This window comes from Mobula hypostoma, chromosome 2 (assembly GCF_963921235.1).
Source record: "Mobula hypostoma chromosome 2, sMobHyp1.1, whole genome shotgun sequence".
Lineage (NCBI taxonomy): Eukaryota > Metazoa > Chordata > Chondrichthyes > Myliobatiformes > Myliobatidae > Mobula > Mobula hypostoma.
The window spans coordinates 28,769,721-28,786,003 of record NC_086098.1 but is presented as its reverse complement, the minus strand read 5'-3'; the positions used below and the strand labels follow the sequence as shown (position 1 = coordinate 28,786,003).

General features: G+C 40.5%; 1 protein-coding gene across 2 annotated transcripts in view; it reads right to left on the bottom strand.

Annotated features, from left to right (window-relative positions):
- LOC134338749 (ectonucleotide pyrophosphatase/phosphodiesterase family member 3-like) overlaps positions 1-16,283 on the bottom strand; it is a 103,550-nt gene that overhangs the window by 16,125 nt on the left and 71,142 nt on the right. For both annotated transcript variants that reach the window (XM_063034802.1, XM_063034795.1), the window contains 5 exons: positions 14,428-14,494; positions 12,872-12,959; positions 8,574-8,746; positions 8,427-8,478; positions 4,445-4,599 (listed from right to left, as the gene is read on the bottom strand). In XM_063034802.1, coding sequence (XP_062890872.1) covers positions 4,445-4,599; positions 8,427-8,478; positions 8,574-8,746; positions 12,872-12,959; positions 14,428-14,494 — 535 coding nt within the window. The remainder of the gene's footprint in view (positions 1-4,444; positions 4,600-8,426; positions 8,479-8,573; positions 8,747-12,871; positions 12,960-14,427; positions 14,495-16,283) is intronic.

The following is a 16,283-nucleotide window of genomic DNA, read 5'->3' as shown; positions in this document are numbered from 1 at the left end:
GGGTTCAGAGACGATTCACTAGAATAATTCCGGGAATGAGAGGGTTAACATATGAGGAACATTTGTCTGCTCTTGGACTGTATTCCTTGGAGTTTAGAAGAATGAGGGGGGACCTCATAGAAACATTTCGAATGTTGAAAGGCATGGACAGAGTGGATGTGGCAAAATCGTTTCCCATAGTGGGGGAGTCTAGTACGAGAGGGCATGACTTAAGGATTGAAGGGCGCCCATTCAGAACAGAAATGCAAAGAAATTTTTTTAGCCAGAGGGTGGTGAATCTGTGGAATTTGTTGCCACGGGTGGCAATGGAGGCCAAGTCATTGGGTGTATTTAAGACAGAGATTGACAGGTATCTGAGTTGCCAGGGCATCAAAGGTTATGGTGAGAAGGCGGGGGAGTGGGACTAAATGGGAAAATGGATCAGCTCATGATAAAATGGCGGAGCAGACTCGATGGGCCGAATGGCCGACTTCTGCTCCTTTGTCTTATGGTCTTATGGACTCATGAGAATCCCTGGTGCACGATGACTCAATATTCCATGTGACAGAAGTCCAGCATAAATACAAGTAGCAGCAAACCACCTGCCACATTGCCAGCTGCCCCAGATCCCACAGGACTGGAGAGGAAGTGAGTCAGCCTCAGCGCCACAACCCTATTTAAAAAGAAGAAACAACAACTGATATGAATTTCATAGAAGCCAACGTCACCAACGTGCACCTCCTAGCAGTCAAGATTAGAGTAGATTTCTTAGCAGTACAATGTAAATCTCCAATACACCCTCCTGCAGTAAAAGCTCCATGGTCTTTCTCGTGAGTTGAAGTAGGGAGTAACAACCAAACGTCATATGAAAAACCTAAAAACAAGGTTATGTCTTAACGTTGCCTATGTTAGTATTAATGTTGGAATCACTCTAAGGATGTGGGAAAATTAATCTTTTTTCGGTGGTTTTTGTTCCTGTTAGGATTACTTTAATGATACAAGGCTTTCACTGCCATAGCACAAACACATCATTATTGGCCACTAAACCACAACCACATCCCACACCTCGCCCATGCACCAGCATTCCAATGAGTTTTACTTGGGATTCTTTGGTTATTTCTGGTTGTTAGCACCTCTTATTTTTCAACTCACATTTTTCCGGTTTCTGTCTTTTTTTTCCTTATTAATAGAACATTAATGCTCATTACTATTTACCTCTTCTCCTGGTCCCTCTGTGCCATACCTTTTCTCCTGTTTTATTTTTGAGTTGTTTTGATTCTACTTCAGTTCCTTATCATTCTCCCATTGCTCCCTTTCAATTACCCACCTTGTTTTCTTTCCTCTCTCACTTTAACTTTTCTGTTTCTCTTTCAGTCTGCCAAGTTCTGCATTCCCCAGTGGCCCAGGAATTACAGTGATTCTGATGAATGCAAATACTGAAGTTAACAAGTCCTATCATCTTCAAAGGCAGTGATGTCTTTGTGAACTTTGTGTGCATTGGCTGCTTCTAAATACTTGGCGCTTCCTGTTGCAAAGCATATTGTGAACTTTAACAATACTTAATGCCTTGTGCAAAATAAAACAACAAAATATAGTTCAGTCAGGATAATAGTCTTAAATAGCAGATTGTGGAGTCTCATTAGTCTAGAAGAATATTCAAAATTTGTAAAATTTTATTTTATTATAACCATATATCAATTACAGCACGGAAACAGGTCCATGCCAAACGCTTACTCTCACCTAGTCCCACCGACCTGCACTCAGCCCATAACCCTCCATTCCTTTCCTGTCCATATACCTATCCAATTTTTCTTTAAACAACAATATCGAACCTGCCTCTACCACTTTTACTGGAAGCTCGTTCCACACAGCTACCACTCTCTGAGTAAAGAAGTTCCCCCTCGTGTTACCCCTGAACTTTTGCCCCCCAACTCTCAACTCATGTCCACTTGTTTGAATCTCCCCTACTCTCAATGTAAAAAGCCTATCCACTTCAACTCTGTCTATCCCCCTCATAATTTTAAATACCTCTATTGAGTCCCCCCTCAACCTTCTATGCTCTAAAGAATAAAGGCCTAACTTGTTCAACCTTTCTATGTAACTCAGGCGCTGAAACCCAGGTAATTTTCGAGTAAATCTTTCTGTACTCTCTCTATTTTGTCTTGTTATACCTTTCTTAATTCCTTGCATACTTCCCAGACATAATTTGCTTTCTATACAAGGATTAAAATGTTACAAATTTTGCTTTATGCTTCACTGTTTTTGAGACTTTTATTATGTGACTGGTTGGTCAGCCAGACTGCAGGCCTTCTTTTTGTCTTTGATTTTTGAGGTCTTCGATTCCTTTGTCATTTACTGCAAATTCAATCAACATCTTAATTTAAAAGCTTGATCTGAAGAGAGAAATTTGTGCACTAGTGCACTGATTTGAAACTAAATTGCGTTGAATTGCATGACGTTAGCATTGAAATGGAGTAAATTCTTTGTTAAATGCCCAGTCAACACTAACCACATCATCTTTTAATATAACTTCAATGGAATTAAAATGAAAACAGATTTTAAGTTGTGGGGTCAAGCCCTATTTGCCATTCTGCATTTGTGGTCCAAACAGCAAGTTCCATTTTGTCAGAATACAGTTTATACTGTGTGAGGTGTCAAAATGAGGCTGTGCCTACATGTTCTGCAGATAAGAATTTTTAAAGGAATATTGAAGAAGAAAAGGGATTTTTTTTTTCCAGTGTCATGGCCAATAATCATCTCTCAATCAGCATTGGCAAAAACAGGCAAGCAGGCTGTGTTGTCAATAGGAGATTACTTTGTGAACAGTAGGTGCTTCTCATTAGCCCTAGTCCTTGCTGCTGCACCACACATTGAAAATGCAAAGGGGTAAGTGTCCAATGGGAAACATCTCAGACACGAGGAATTCTGCACAGGCTGGAAATTCAAGCAACGCACATCAAGGTTGCTGGTGAACGCAGCAACTTTGATGTGAACGGGAAACATCTGATGATTTATGCAGAAATGCAACCGATATGTCTTTAACATTTTTCCCATTTCTCCATTGCCTCCTTGATTGCTGCATTCTTTAATGACTTTTCTTTGCTGTTTACTTGCCTTTCCTGACTCCAAAAATCCAGTTCTTCTGGCTATTTCAATCATCATATCCTCTATGAGAAGCACAGTTTTAAAAAAAACTTTCTCTTACTCAGGTAAGCCAGTTCAGAAATAGCATCTCCTTCTCACTGACAACAACACTGGTGCACCTGAAGGATGTATGCTCTCCCACTGCTCTACTCTCATGTCTGTGTGGCTAGGCACAGCTCAAATGCCATCCATAAGTTTGCTGACGCAACAATTATTGTTGGCAGAATTTCAAATGGTTACAAGATGGGAGACAGGAGCGAGATGGCTCAGCTGGTTGAGAGATGTCACATCAGCAACCTCCCACTCAGCATCAGTAAGACCAAGGAATTGATTGTGGGCTTCAGGAAGGGGAAGTTGAGGGACCACACACCACTCATTGAGGGATCAGGACTGGAAAGGTGAGCTGATGTTGCTGGGTGTCAACATCTCTGAGAATCTATCCTGGGCCCAAGATACTGATGCAATTATAAAGAAGGCATGACAGCAACTATATTTCATTAGGAGTTTGAGGAGAATTGGTGTGTCTCCAAAGACACTCGCAAGTTTCTACAGATGTACCAGGAAGTGCATTCTAATTGGTTGCAACAACATCTAATATGGAGGGGCCACTGCACAGGATCAGGAAAAGCTGCAGAAAGTTGTAAACTCAGCCACCTCCATCATGGGCACCAGCCTCCCGTGCATCCAGGACACCTTCAAAAGCTGATGCCTCAAAAATGCAGCATCCATCATTAAGGGCCCGCATCACCCAGAACATGCCCTTTTCTCATTGATACCATCAAGGGAGAGGTACACTCAACATTTCAGGAACAGCTTGTTCCCCTCCACCACAGATTTCTGAACACTACCTCAGAATTTTTAAAAACGCAAACACGAGGAAATCTACAGATGCTGGAAATTCAAGCAACACACACAAAATACTGGTGGAACGCAGCAGGCCAGACAGCATCCATAGGAAGAATAGGTCCTGACGAAGGGTCTCAGCCGGAAACGTCGACTGTGCTTCTTCCTATGGATGCTGTCTGGCCTGCTGCGTTCCACCAGCATTTTGTGTGTGTTGCTTGAATTTTTAAATCTTTTTTTCCTCTTTTTTTGCACTGCCTATTTAATTTAATTTTTATACATACACTAATTATAATCTTTAGTTTTTATTATTATGTATTGCAATGTACTACTGCCGCAGAACAATACATTTTACAACATATACCAGTGATACAAAAGCTGTTTCTGCTTCTGAATGGATGTATGTTGTAATTTCTTGCACTCCCAACGTGGCATTTGAAATTAGTGAGAGGAAAGATATTAGAAGAAACAATCTTACCGATTTGTTAACATTATATGCACTCCATAAAGGCATTAAAATGTCAGAACTATATCCATTTGTGTAAGATTTATGTGTCAAGAGGCAATATTTGCTGTTCTTCTGTAAAACTCTTGGTCTTCCATATGGCATGCTTATTGCTCCAGCTGTTTTGACTAAAAAGAGATGCAATGTTAACATTATATACAGTTGGAAATAACTTGGAATATGTGTAGCTCGGGTGGTTGATAGTTGGGTTGAGTTGTTTCCCGATCTTGGCAATTTACTTGTAAACATTTCGTCACCGTGCGAGGAGACATCGTCGGTGCGCTGTTGTTTGTGGCGTGTCCTCCAAGTGCTTGGCCATTATATATTTTCCAATCAGCTGATTGGTTGTCATTTCAGAAAACCAGTTGTAGACCTCGATCCTATTTATTAGCCAATGTGGGCAAAATTCCAGACCGCAACGCACGAAGTTTGCCACGCAGCCAATCAGCAATAAGGTTTCCTCCCCACAGCACAATTGAGTTTCCAAAATGGCGTCCAATCAGCTGATTGAAAGTACATAAAGGCCTAGCATTGAGGACATACCACAATCAACAGCGCACTGATGATGTTTAATCGTATAGTGAGAAAGCATTTGCAAGTAAATTGCCAAGATCGGAGAGCAGCTCAACCCAACCATTATATACAATATTTAAAGCCAACCTATCCACAGCAATTATTCTATTAATTCCATTGCTTGTTCATTTCTATTGCTTGGGAGTGGGAGAGAAGGAGGAACAGTCAAGATGACCTATTTGGCAAAGCAGCAGCTGCCAGGTCAGTACAGGTACAGATATCACTTTTCACTACAATTGAAATCTTTAACAAAAAGGACTTCTGAAATCTCTAATTGTAAAGAAAGGATATAAAGTGAATCTGTGACGTGAAGGAACACTTTTCAAATTACATGAAAGAAAGGCTGTTTAAATGAAATTACAATTGTGAGTATCACAACTGAACTTAAGCCAATGTTAACAGCTCTGGTATTTATGACTGATATTAAACAGTGCATATTTGCACATGTATTTATCTGGGGGAATAGTTACTGTCAATACTTCTGAAAACACTTTATCATTAATATAGAATTACTATTGCTGCATTAATCGAACATTCCACTCAAAGCTGAATTATGAAAGGATTTACATCTATGGCAGATACAGGAAGATCCTGGGAATGAGTGAATTCCATTTTTATAGACATCCATATGGACAACATTGACTTAAGTCGGAAAGTACAGACACATCATTCAATGTGGTAACTGTGCCTTCACAGTGAGTGTTGAGTAATGAGTGATAAAACACCTATATTACACTGTTGCTTATTTACTACAGCTCTGCCTTCAATATGTACAATAATTGGATGCAAGCCCATCTCCAAACTCCAAGACTTTGGATTTAATACCTCCCTTTGTAACTGGATCTTTGATTTCCTGTCCAACTATGAATAAGAACAGGCAGCAACACCTTTGCCCCAATTATCCCTACATGTCTGCATACTATTCCCCTGCTCTTCCCCCTTTATACTCATGACACCATGGTCTTTTCCTGCTCCAACTCCAGCTATACATATGCAGGTGACTCTACTACAGTGGGCCGAATCTCAAATAATGATGAGGGGGGAGTACAGGAAGGAGACAGAGATGCAGTGGTATGGTGCCACATCAACAACCTTTCCCTGAGTGCCTGCAAATCAACAGAGCTGGTCATTGATTAAGCAAGGGGAGAGTGCAGTCACGCCTGTGTATATCAATGATGCAAAGGCTAAGAAGGTTAAAAGCTTCAAGTTCCTGGGAATGGACATCACCAATAGCCCATCCTGGTGCAGCTACAAGAAACTGCAGAGTTGTGGACACAGCTCAGCACATTGTAGAAGCCAGCCACCCCTCCATGGACTCTGCTTACACTTCTCATTGCCTCGGTATTCAGCCAACATTATCAAAGGTTCCACCCAGCTTGGACATTCTCTTTTCTCCACCACACCGCCCTCCCAGTGGGCGGAAGACACAAAAGCCCAACAGGATGAAACATCAGGCTGAAGGACAGTTCTATTCTGCTGTTATAAGACTATTGGACAGGCTCCTAGTATGATAAAATGGACTCTTGACCTCACAAACCATCTTATCATGACCTTGCACCTTATCGTCTACCTGCACTGCACGTTCTCTGTACTGTAACACTATATTCTGCTCTCTGTAATTGCTTTCCCTTGTACTACCACAATGCACCATTGTAATGCAAAGATCTGTCAGGATGGCAAAAGAGATTTTCACTGTATATGTAGCCATATTAAACCAAATTACCAATTTGAATGATAACAAAAACACAGATGACTGATTAGGAATGACAATTACGAAAAGTAAATCCCTCTGCGAGGGTAACATGACTTGCAGAGGGATCTGCATCAGCAGGAAAAGTGGGCTGAAAAATGGCAGATGGAATTTAATGCAGACAAGTGCAAGGTTTTGTACTTCGGAAGGACCAACCAGGGTAGGTCTTATACAGAGAATGGTCGGGCACCGAGGAGTGTGGTAGAACAAAGGAATCGGAGAATGCACGTCCATAATTCATTGAAAGTGGTGTTACAGGTAGAAAGGGTCATAAAGAAAGCTTTTGGCTATTGGCCTTCATAAATAAATGTTTTGAGTACAGGAGATGAGAGGTTATGTTGAAGCTGTGTAAGACATTGGTGAGGTCTAATTTGGAGTTCTGTGTGCAGTTTTGGTCACATATCTACAGGAATGATGTAAATAAGGTTGAAAGAGTACAGAGAAAATTTACAAGGACGTTGCCGGGTCTGGAGGACCTGAGTTATAAGGAAAGATTGAATAGTTTAGGACTTTATTCCTTAGAATGTAGAAGATTGAGAGGAGATTTGATAGAGGTATACAAATCTATGAGGGCTATAGATAGGGTAAATGAAAGCAGGCTGTTTCCACTGAAGTTGGGTGGAACAACAACCAGAGGTCATGGCTTAAGGGTGAAAGGTGAAAAGTTTAAGGGGAACATGAGGGGAACCTTCTTCACTCAGAGGGTTGTGAGAGTGTGGAGCGAGCTGCCAGCACAAGTGGCGCATGTGAACTCGATTTCAATGTCTAAGAGAAGTTTAGATAGGTACACGGATGGTAAGGATATGGACAGCTATGGTCCTGGTGTAGATCGACAGTAGTAGGCAGTTTATCTGGTTTCAGCATGGAATAGATGGGCCGAAGAGCCTTTGTCTGTGCTGTATTTCTTTATGAATCTATGATGAAATGAGAGGGAAATCTACTTTGACTATTCACAGGAATGAACATATGTATGTTTCTTTTGAACTTAATAATGTTATAGGAACACGTTCAAGTGTAGGATCCAAAATTCAGGCATTTTTAACTCAGAGATGGCTTGTACGTTCCATTCATCAGAATGCATCCCTGACTGTTCACTTAGCAATGGTCTCACTCATGTTAAAGCTGAAGATTTCCCAAACTTATATTATGTGTTCGAGAACCATTGTGTATATTAACAATGGGTGGGGCTACAACCAGAGGTCTTGTGTTAAGGGTGAAAGGTGAAAAATATAAGGGGAACATGAAAGGAAACTTCTTTGCTCAGAGGGACGTGAGAGTGTGGAATGAGCTGCCAGCACAAGTGATGCAGCGAGCTCGATTTCAATGTCTAAGAGAAGTCTGGATAGGTACAGGGATGGGAGGGGTATGGAGGGCTCGGGTCCCTTTGCAGGCCAATGGGAGTAAGCAGTTTAAATGGTTCGGCAGGGACTAGAAGGGCCAAAGGGCCCATTTTTATGACTATGACTAACTCCTGCTTGGCGGTTAAGAATCATGTCTTGTAATGAATTATCCTTTAATATTTGGGTAGGTTTCCAGGAATTAGCTGCTGAAATTTAATCAGAGTATACTTTTTTCATATTTGCAGAACATTTCTCACAGCAAAACACTCATAAAACCCACACATTATCCTACCTTGTTCAGCCGTTAGGTTGATGTTTTCATTCATTTCCTTAATTGTGATTGTCTAAGGAATATGAACACATTCTGTTGAAGTTAACAGTTTGAATGTTGTTCAAAGAAGTTTTAAAACAGTTCATCAAACTTCATTCCTGTACTTACTGAATTATCGCATAAACATCCCAAGTTGTCACTTGAATTTCGTGTGGAGAGGGGGCAGTTAGATAAACCAGATACCTCAGCAGGAAGAGTAGGACTCTTAGGAGGATTCCTCAGCAGGTGATTTAAGCTCCCGTGAGTTCCATTATTAGGCGAAGGTATGATATGCAACATATCTAACAGAAACATCATAAAGCAATCGGGTCAGTCTTCTGTACCTCCCTTTCTTCGGTACTTTTTTAATAACATACATGAAAAAAATCGATGATTTACCCCTAATGTCTGATAGCCTCTAAGTTGGTGTATGAGAAATTAGTTAATATGGCTCATTTAGTACTGTATCTAAGATTAGAAAACTGGTAAAATTAGAAAAAGATTAGAAAATACAGTAATACATGAGATACACTAACTAAATTTAGAAACCAACAAAAGAAGTTTTATTTGGATTTTTCCTTGAGCTAATAAGTAATCTATATGTTAATTGTCCAAAGACATAGATTTTCCACATGTTAGATCAGTTTACATCCTACTAATACAGGTCCATTTTATCATTCTAGAAGACAATCACTAATCCATCCCTTTCCCAATAATAATGCACCCTATTGTCATGACACACCACCAACAAAAGACTCTTTGCATCAATCCTACTGTAGGAGGAAAATGTGATTGCTTTTGGCAAAGCATCTGATACAGCTTCATGAATCATTTGGAAATACTTAGTTATTGTTTCAATGTAGAGTGTTCAACTTTAAGCACTTCAATAATTAGACAGATTTTTATAATCAGACAGTCCATAACAAGCACTGTTGTGGATCAAATTTCTGCTAGGAAAATATAAATAATTTCCTGGATTCAGAACCTGGCAGATTGGCTATTTTACATACCACTCTACAGACTGAGGCCAAAACAAATGACGTAAATCTTTAGTAGGTTTGGGTTATTAATGAGAAAGGTTTTCTTATTTGCATTCATACTCTCAAACTAGTTCAGAGTACACCATTGATTTTTTTTTAATTAGAGAAAATCACAGCTAGTAGTAGTTAATGGCTCAGATTTCTGAAGCAAGGGATCAGATCAGATTTCAGAACAAGTGATATGAATTACGAGAATGATCCCAGAAGTGACAGGTTGAACATATAAGGAATGTTTGATGGTTCAGGGCCTCTACTCGCTGGAGTTATGATTATGAAGACACGTAGTCCTCTTTTATTGTCATTTAGTAATGCATGCATTAAGAAGAACAAATGGAAATCTCATGGAAACCTATGAAATACTGAAAGTCCTAGTGGGGAGACCATAAGACCATAAGACAAAGGAGCAGAAGTTGGCCATTCAGCGCATCGAGTCTGCTCCACCATTTTATCATAGAAACATAGAAACATAGAAAATAGCTGCAGGAGTAGGCCATTCGGCCCTTCGAGCCTGCACCGCCATTTATTATGATCATGGCTGATCATCCAACTCAGAACCCTGCACCAGCCTTCCCTCCATACCCCCTGATCCCCGTAGCCACAAGGGCCATATCTAACTCCCTCTTAAATATAGCCAATGAACTGGCCTCAACTGTTTCCTGTGGCAGAGAATTCCACAGATTCACCACTCTCTGTGTGAAGAAGTTTTTCCTAATCTCGGTCCTAAAAGGCTTCCCCTTTATCCTCAAACTGTGACCCTCATGAGCTGATCCATTCTCCCATTTAGTCCCACTCCCCCGCCTTCTCACCATAACCTTTGATGCCCTAGCTACTCAGACACCTATCAATCTCTGCCTTAAATACACCCAATGACTTGACCCCCACTGCTGCCCGTGGCAACAAATTCCATAGATTCACCACCCTCTGACTAAAAGAGTGGCATAGAAAGGATAATTCCTGTAGTGAGGGAGTCTAGGACTAGAGCACACAGTCTCAGGATAAAAGGACATCCCCTTAGAACGAGATGAGGAGGAATTTCTTCAGCCAGAGGGTGGTGAATCTGTGGAACTCGTTGCCACAGATATTTGTGGAGACAAGGTCATTGGGATTATTTAAAGCAGAGGTTCATAGGTTCTTAATTAGTCAGAACATCAAAGGTTATGGGGAAAGGGCAGGAGAATGGAATTCAGAGGGTAAATAATTCAAACATGATGGAATGCGGAGCAGACTCGATGGGCCCAATGGCCTTCTTCTGCTCCCACATCTTATGGGCTTAATGTTTATTGTTGTGTGTACCTGGAAATATGAACTGAATCAAAGAATAGTCAAAGAAATTCATGTATACTGAAAGACGCACAATAAATTCAAATCAAATTAGGTACCATGCAGACAATTCAAGGGAGAGAATGAAGAATTTAACTGAGAGAAAATAGTGATGGAAGTAAAAAAGTAAGAAAACAAATTAAATCTAAAAATCAAACTCATAGGAAACTTTTAAGGACAGTTTGTTACCTGCAAGGATAAAACTGTTCAATTCTTTACCTGCCAGGCTAGTAAACTTTACCCACAGCTTAGTGAGCTATCTCCCCTTGTAAGTGTGAGATCAATTGCTATCTATAATGCAATCCAGCCACTCCTTAATTTTCACAAGAACCTTGACTACTTGCATCCAGTTTGTGCATCAAATCATTCAGCATTTCAGCAGTTTGCCAGATGTCATCTGTGTGCTACTCATTAGTGTGGTCTGATGCACAAATAGTGTTCAGCTTTGTAGCAATTGAAATTTGAAAGATTCTGGTAGCACTTACAAGCTTTCTGTATCACTACAGTGGCTCTCAATATGTGCGCAAACATTGCAGTGTTAAATTAGAATTGCATCAGTTAAGTGATCTTAAGCAATTTTCCATTCGAAACAATTGCCTAGAGCAATTAAATAGGTGAAACAAAAGATCTTGATGGTATCAAGTTAGAAACAGGATTAAATAGTATTGGATTTCATTATTATTACAGAGGTATCTATACCCTGTCTTCATTATTTCTAGACCTAATTCATCCACTATCACCTGATTATAAGAGAAAGTAAGCACAACTCAGGAACTAGAATGATTTAAAAAATAAACCATTTGCTTCAAGTCATAAGGTTTCTGGTACAAGCACTATCATGCTGAAAAGTTTGGATTTGTTAATGCACTTCATAAGGAATAGTTTACTTGCAAATTAAAACAGCAAGAGCAATAAATAAACAAATCTTGTACTTTTACTAGTAGTCCCCCAGAGAACTGAAGGCTTTATCTTGCTCACTCTTTAGCTTGTGTCCAACTTTCAAGACTTCCAGGACTTTGATTTTTTTTCTAATTGTGTTTTTTCTTGTTTTTTTTAATAACTTAATTTAAGGTATTCTTGTGACTGCTGCTTATATAGAAATTAGAACATTCTGGGCCCTCAGCCCACAATGTTGTGCTGATCTCTATAAACCTACCCTACTATCAATCTACCATTTCCCTTCTACACAGCCAACAACACTCAGTTTTTCCTACATCCATGTGCCTAATCTAAGAATCTCTTAAATGCCCTTACCACCACCCCAAGCAGATTGTTCCGGACTCCTACCACTCTCTGTGTGTGACAAAAATACCTACCTCTGACTTTCTCCTTTAAACCTTCCTCCAATCACATTAAGTAGATGTCCTCTGATATTGTTCTGGTAAGAATATTCTGGCTGGTTGAATATCCTTTCTATGTCTCTCATAATCTTTTACACCTCCATCAAGTTGCCTCTCATCTCTCCTACACTCCAAAGAGTAAAGCACAAGCTCAATCAACCTTTCCTCTTAAATGATGTTCTCTAATCCAGGCAGCACCCTGATGAATCTCCTCTGCACCCTCTTTAAAACTTTCACCACCCTTCCTATTATGAAGCAACCAGAACTGAACACAATACTCCTAGTGTGGTCTAACCAGAGTTTAATAGAACTGTAATGTTGTCTCACGGCTCTTGAACTCAACTCTCTAACTAATAAAGACCAACACACGATAGGCCTTCTTAACCACCCTATCACCTTGCTCGGTAGTTTTGAGGGATCTAAGGTTTGGACCCCAAGCTCCCTCTGTCCCTTCACACTGCTAGGAATCCTGCTATTAACCTTGTACTCTGCCTTCAAGTTCAATCACTACACACTTTACTGAATTAAACGCTATCTGTCATTTCTCTGCCCAGCTCTATATCCTGTCTCCAGTACATCCCTTTGTATGTGTCCTCTTATAGCTGCATTGTGGAGGGGAGTGTTAGGTAGAAAAGACTTCCTTTTTTATAGTGCCTTTCAAGAGCTTGGGAGGTCTCAGAACGATTCTCTTGAATTGTAGTCATTGTTCTAGTATCAAATAACCTACCACACATCAGGTTGTAGAGTTCAATATTGTCAAATGGACCAGCCTCCGTCTTGAATTTGAAGCCAGGCCCGTGACCTATGAAAATAGCCTGGATTTTTCCATTGAGACAAAAGATGGTTAATACAACTGAGAAACATAGTTTATTAAAGAAACAATTTAAATTGAATTGTGTTTATGTCTTGCAAGACAAAGATTCTGCAGAAACAGGGTTTAACTCAGTGATAACATTTATAATTCACTGGAATTCAGAAGAATGGGGAGGGGATTTCATCGAAACTAGTCAGATGTCAGAAGTCCTTGAAGGAGCAGATATGGAAAGATGTTTCCTATGGAGGGGGCACTTAAGACCGGAGGACACAGCCTCAGAATAGAGGGACACCCATTTAGAATAGAGATGAGAAAGAATTTCTTCAGCCAGAGAGTGGTGAATCTGTGGAATTCATTGTCACAGGCAGCTGTGGAGGCCAAGTCAGTGGGTATATTTAAGGCAGAGGTTAATAGATTCTTGGTTAGTCAGGGGATGAAGGGATACAGGGAGAAGACAGGAGATTGGGGTTGAGAGGGATATGGATCAGCCTTGATGATGATGAAAGTGGAGCATATTCGATGGGCCAAGTGCCTAATTCTGTGCCTGTATCTTATGGGCTTAAGGGTTTGTGTGAAGTTTCATGAGTGTTACTATTTTCAACTTCCCAAATTGATATTTATTTCAAAGATCGTCTTACATTTTTCAAGAAAATGCTGCAATTTTTCTATTTGTTACATAAATAATTTTTATTTTGCAAATTTTCCACCTGTATAACATCTTAAGTCAAAGCTATTTGTGGAAAACTTCACCAATTGAAAACTGAAGATTGAAAATTTGGGGGCATGCTACTTAATATTACTTTCTCATTACAATCATATGCTTGCAATTATTACAGTCATAACACACACCATTGAAGTTCCCCACTGAAAACGGACTCATAAAGTTACCCATCCATTGTCTTTGCATCTACCCCTCTAATGGCATTCCATGATCCAGCCCAAACCATGTGCTGACTAATAACCTCAGCAAATTTATATTTCAGCAGTGGTTGATAGACTCTTGATTGGTTGGGGCATGAAGGGATACAGGGAGAAGGCAAGAGATTGGGGTTGAGAGGAAAATTGGATCAGGCATAATGAAATGGCGAAGCAAACTCGATTGGCTATATGACCTAATTCTGCACCTATATCTTATGGTCTTATAGAAACACCTTCTTCTGTCCCACATTATCCATCTCTGTGATATGTCATAGTGATTTCATAACTAAGGGAAAATGATTATGCTCTCAGGATTTCCATGATGAATAATAATCTGTGCAATGTTCTAACATGGGGTTATGGTAGGTGATATTTAGTACCACCAATGCAGAAAGATGAAAGCTGACTAAATGTGTCAAGTGGTGTAAATTGATATTAAATAGTTATGAGTACTACATTCATAGAAAGTTCATAAATGGAATAATCTAAGTTTCTGTCCAAATGTCAAATGTCAACACAGTATAACACTGATAGATACACTTAATACTTACACGCATACTTTTATATTCATTATCATAGCCATGATTTCCACCACCACAGAAATTATATGACTTGTCTCTGAAAATGAATTTTTAAAAAAAATATAGACATAAATCACAAAGAATGGGGCTGATATAGCCAAAGAGTACAGATACCCTCCGGTGCAATACTCGCTAGAGAATACAAGATAAACCTGAGGATGCCAGATTTGGCATGGAGCAAGAATGTCCATAGAACATAGAGTAGTACAGCACAGTACAGGCCCTTCGGCCTACAAAGTTGTGCCGACCCTCAAACTCTGCCTCCTAGATACCCCCACCTTAAATTCCTCCATATACCTGTCTAGTAGTCTCTTAAACTTCACTAGTGTATCTGCCTCCACCACTGACTCAGGCAGTGCATTCCATGCACCAACCACTCTCTGAGTAAAAAACCTTCCTCTAATATCCCCCTTGAACTTCCCACCCCTTACCTTAAAGCCATGTCCTCTTGTATTGAGCAGTGGTGCCCTGGGGAAGAAGTGATGGCTATCCACTCTATCTATTCCTCTTATTATCTTGTACACCTCTATCATGTCTCCTCTCATCCTCCTCCTCTCCAAAGAGTAAAGCCCTAGCTCCCTTAATCTCTGATCATAATGAATACTTTCTAAACCAGGCAGCATCCTGGTAAATCTCCTCTCTACCCTTTCCAATGCTTCCACATCCTTCCTATAGTGAGGCGACCAGAACTGGACACAGTACAGTACTCCAAGTGTGGCCTAACCAGAGTTTTATAGAGCTGCATCATTACATCACGACTCTTAAACTCTATCCCTCGACTTATGAAATCTAACACCCCATAAGCTTTCTTAACTACCCTATCTACCTGTGAGGCAACTTTCAGGGATCTGTGGACATATACCCACAGATCTCTCTGCTCCTCCACACTACCAAGTATCCTGCCATTTACTTTGTACTCTGCCTTCGAGTTTGTCCTTCCAAAGTGTACCACCTCACACTTCTCTGGCTTGAACTCCATCTGCCACTTCTCAGCCCACTTATAGAAAACATAGAAAATAGGTGCAAGAGTAGGCCATTCGGCCCTTCGAGCCTGCACCACCATTTGTTATGATCATGGCTGATCATCCAACTCTGAACCCCGCCCCAGCCTTCCCTCCATACCCCCTGACCCCCGTAGCCACAAGGGCCATATCTAACTCCCTCTTAAATATAGCCAATGAACTGGCCTCAACTGTTTCCTGTGGCAGAGAATTCCACAGATTCACCACTCTCTGTGTGAAGAAGTTTTTCCTAATCTCGGTCCAAAAAGGCTTCCCCTCTATCCTCAAACTGTGGCCGCTCATTCTGGACTTCCCCAACATCGGGAACAATCTTCCTGCATCTAGCCTGTCCAATCCCTTTAGGATCTTATCCGTTTCAATCAGATCCCCCCTCAATCTTCTAAATTCCAACGAGTACAAGCCCAGTTCATCCAGTCTTTCTTCATATGAAAGTTCTGCCATCCCAGGAATCAATCTGGTGAACCTTCTTTGTACTCCCTCTATGGCAAGGATGTCTTTCCTCAGATTAGGGGACCAAAACTGCACACAATACTCCAGGTGTGGTCTCAACAAGGCCTTGTACAACTGCAGTAGTACCTCCCTGCTCCTGTACTCGAATCCTCTCGCTATAAATGCCAGCATACCATTCGCCTTTTTCACCGCCTGCTGTACCTGCATGCTCACTTTCAATGACTGGTGTATAAGGACACCCAGGTCTCGTTGCACCTCCCCTTTTCCTAATCGGCCACCATTCAGATAATAATCTGTTTTCCTATTTTTGCCACCAAAGTGGATAACTTCACATTTATCCACATTAAATTGCAT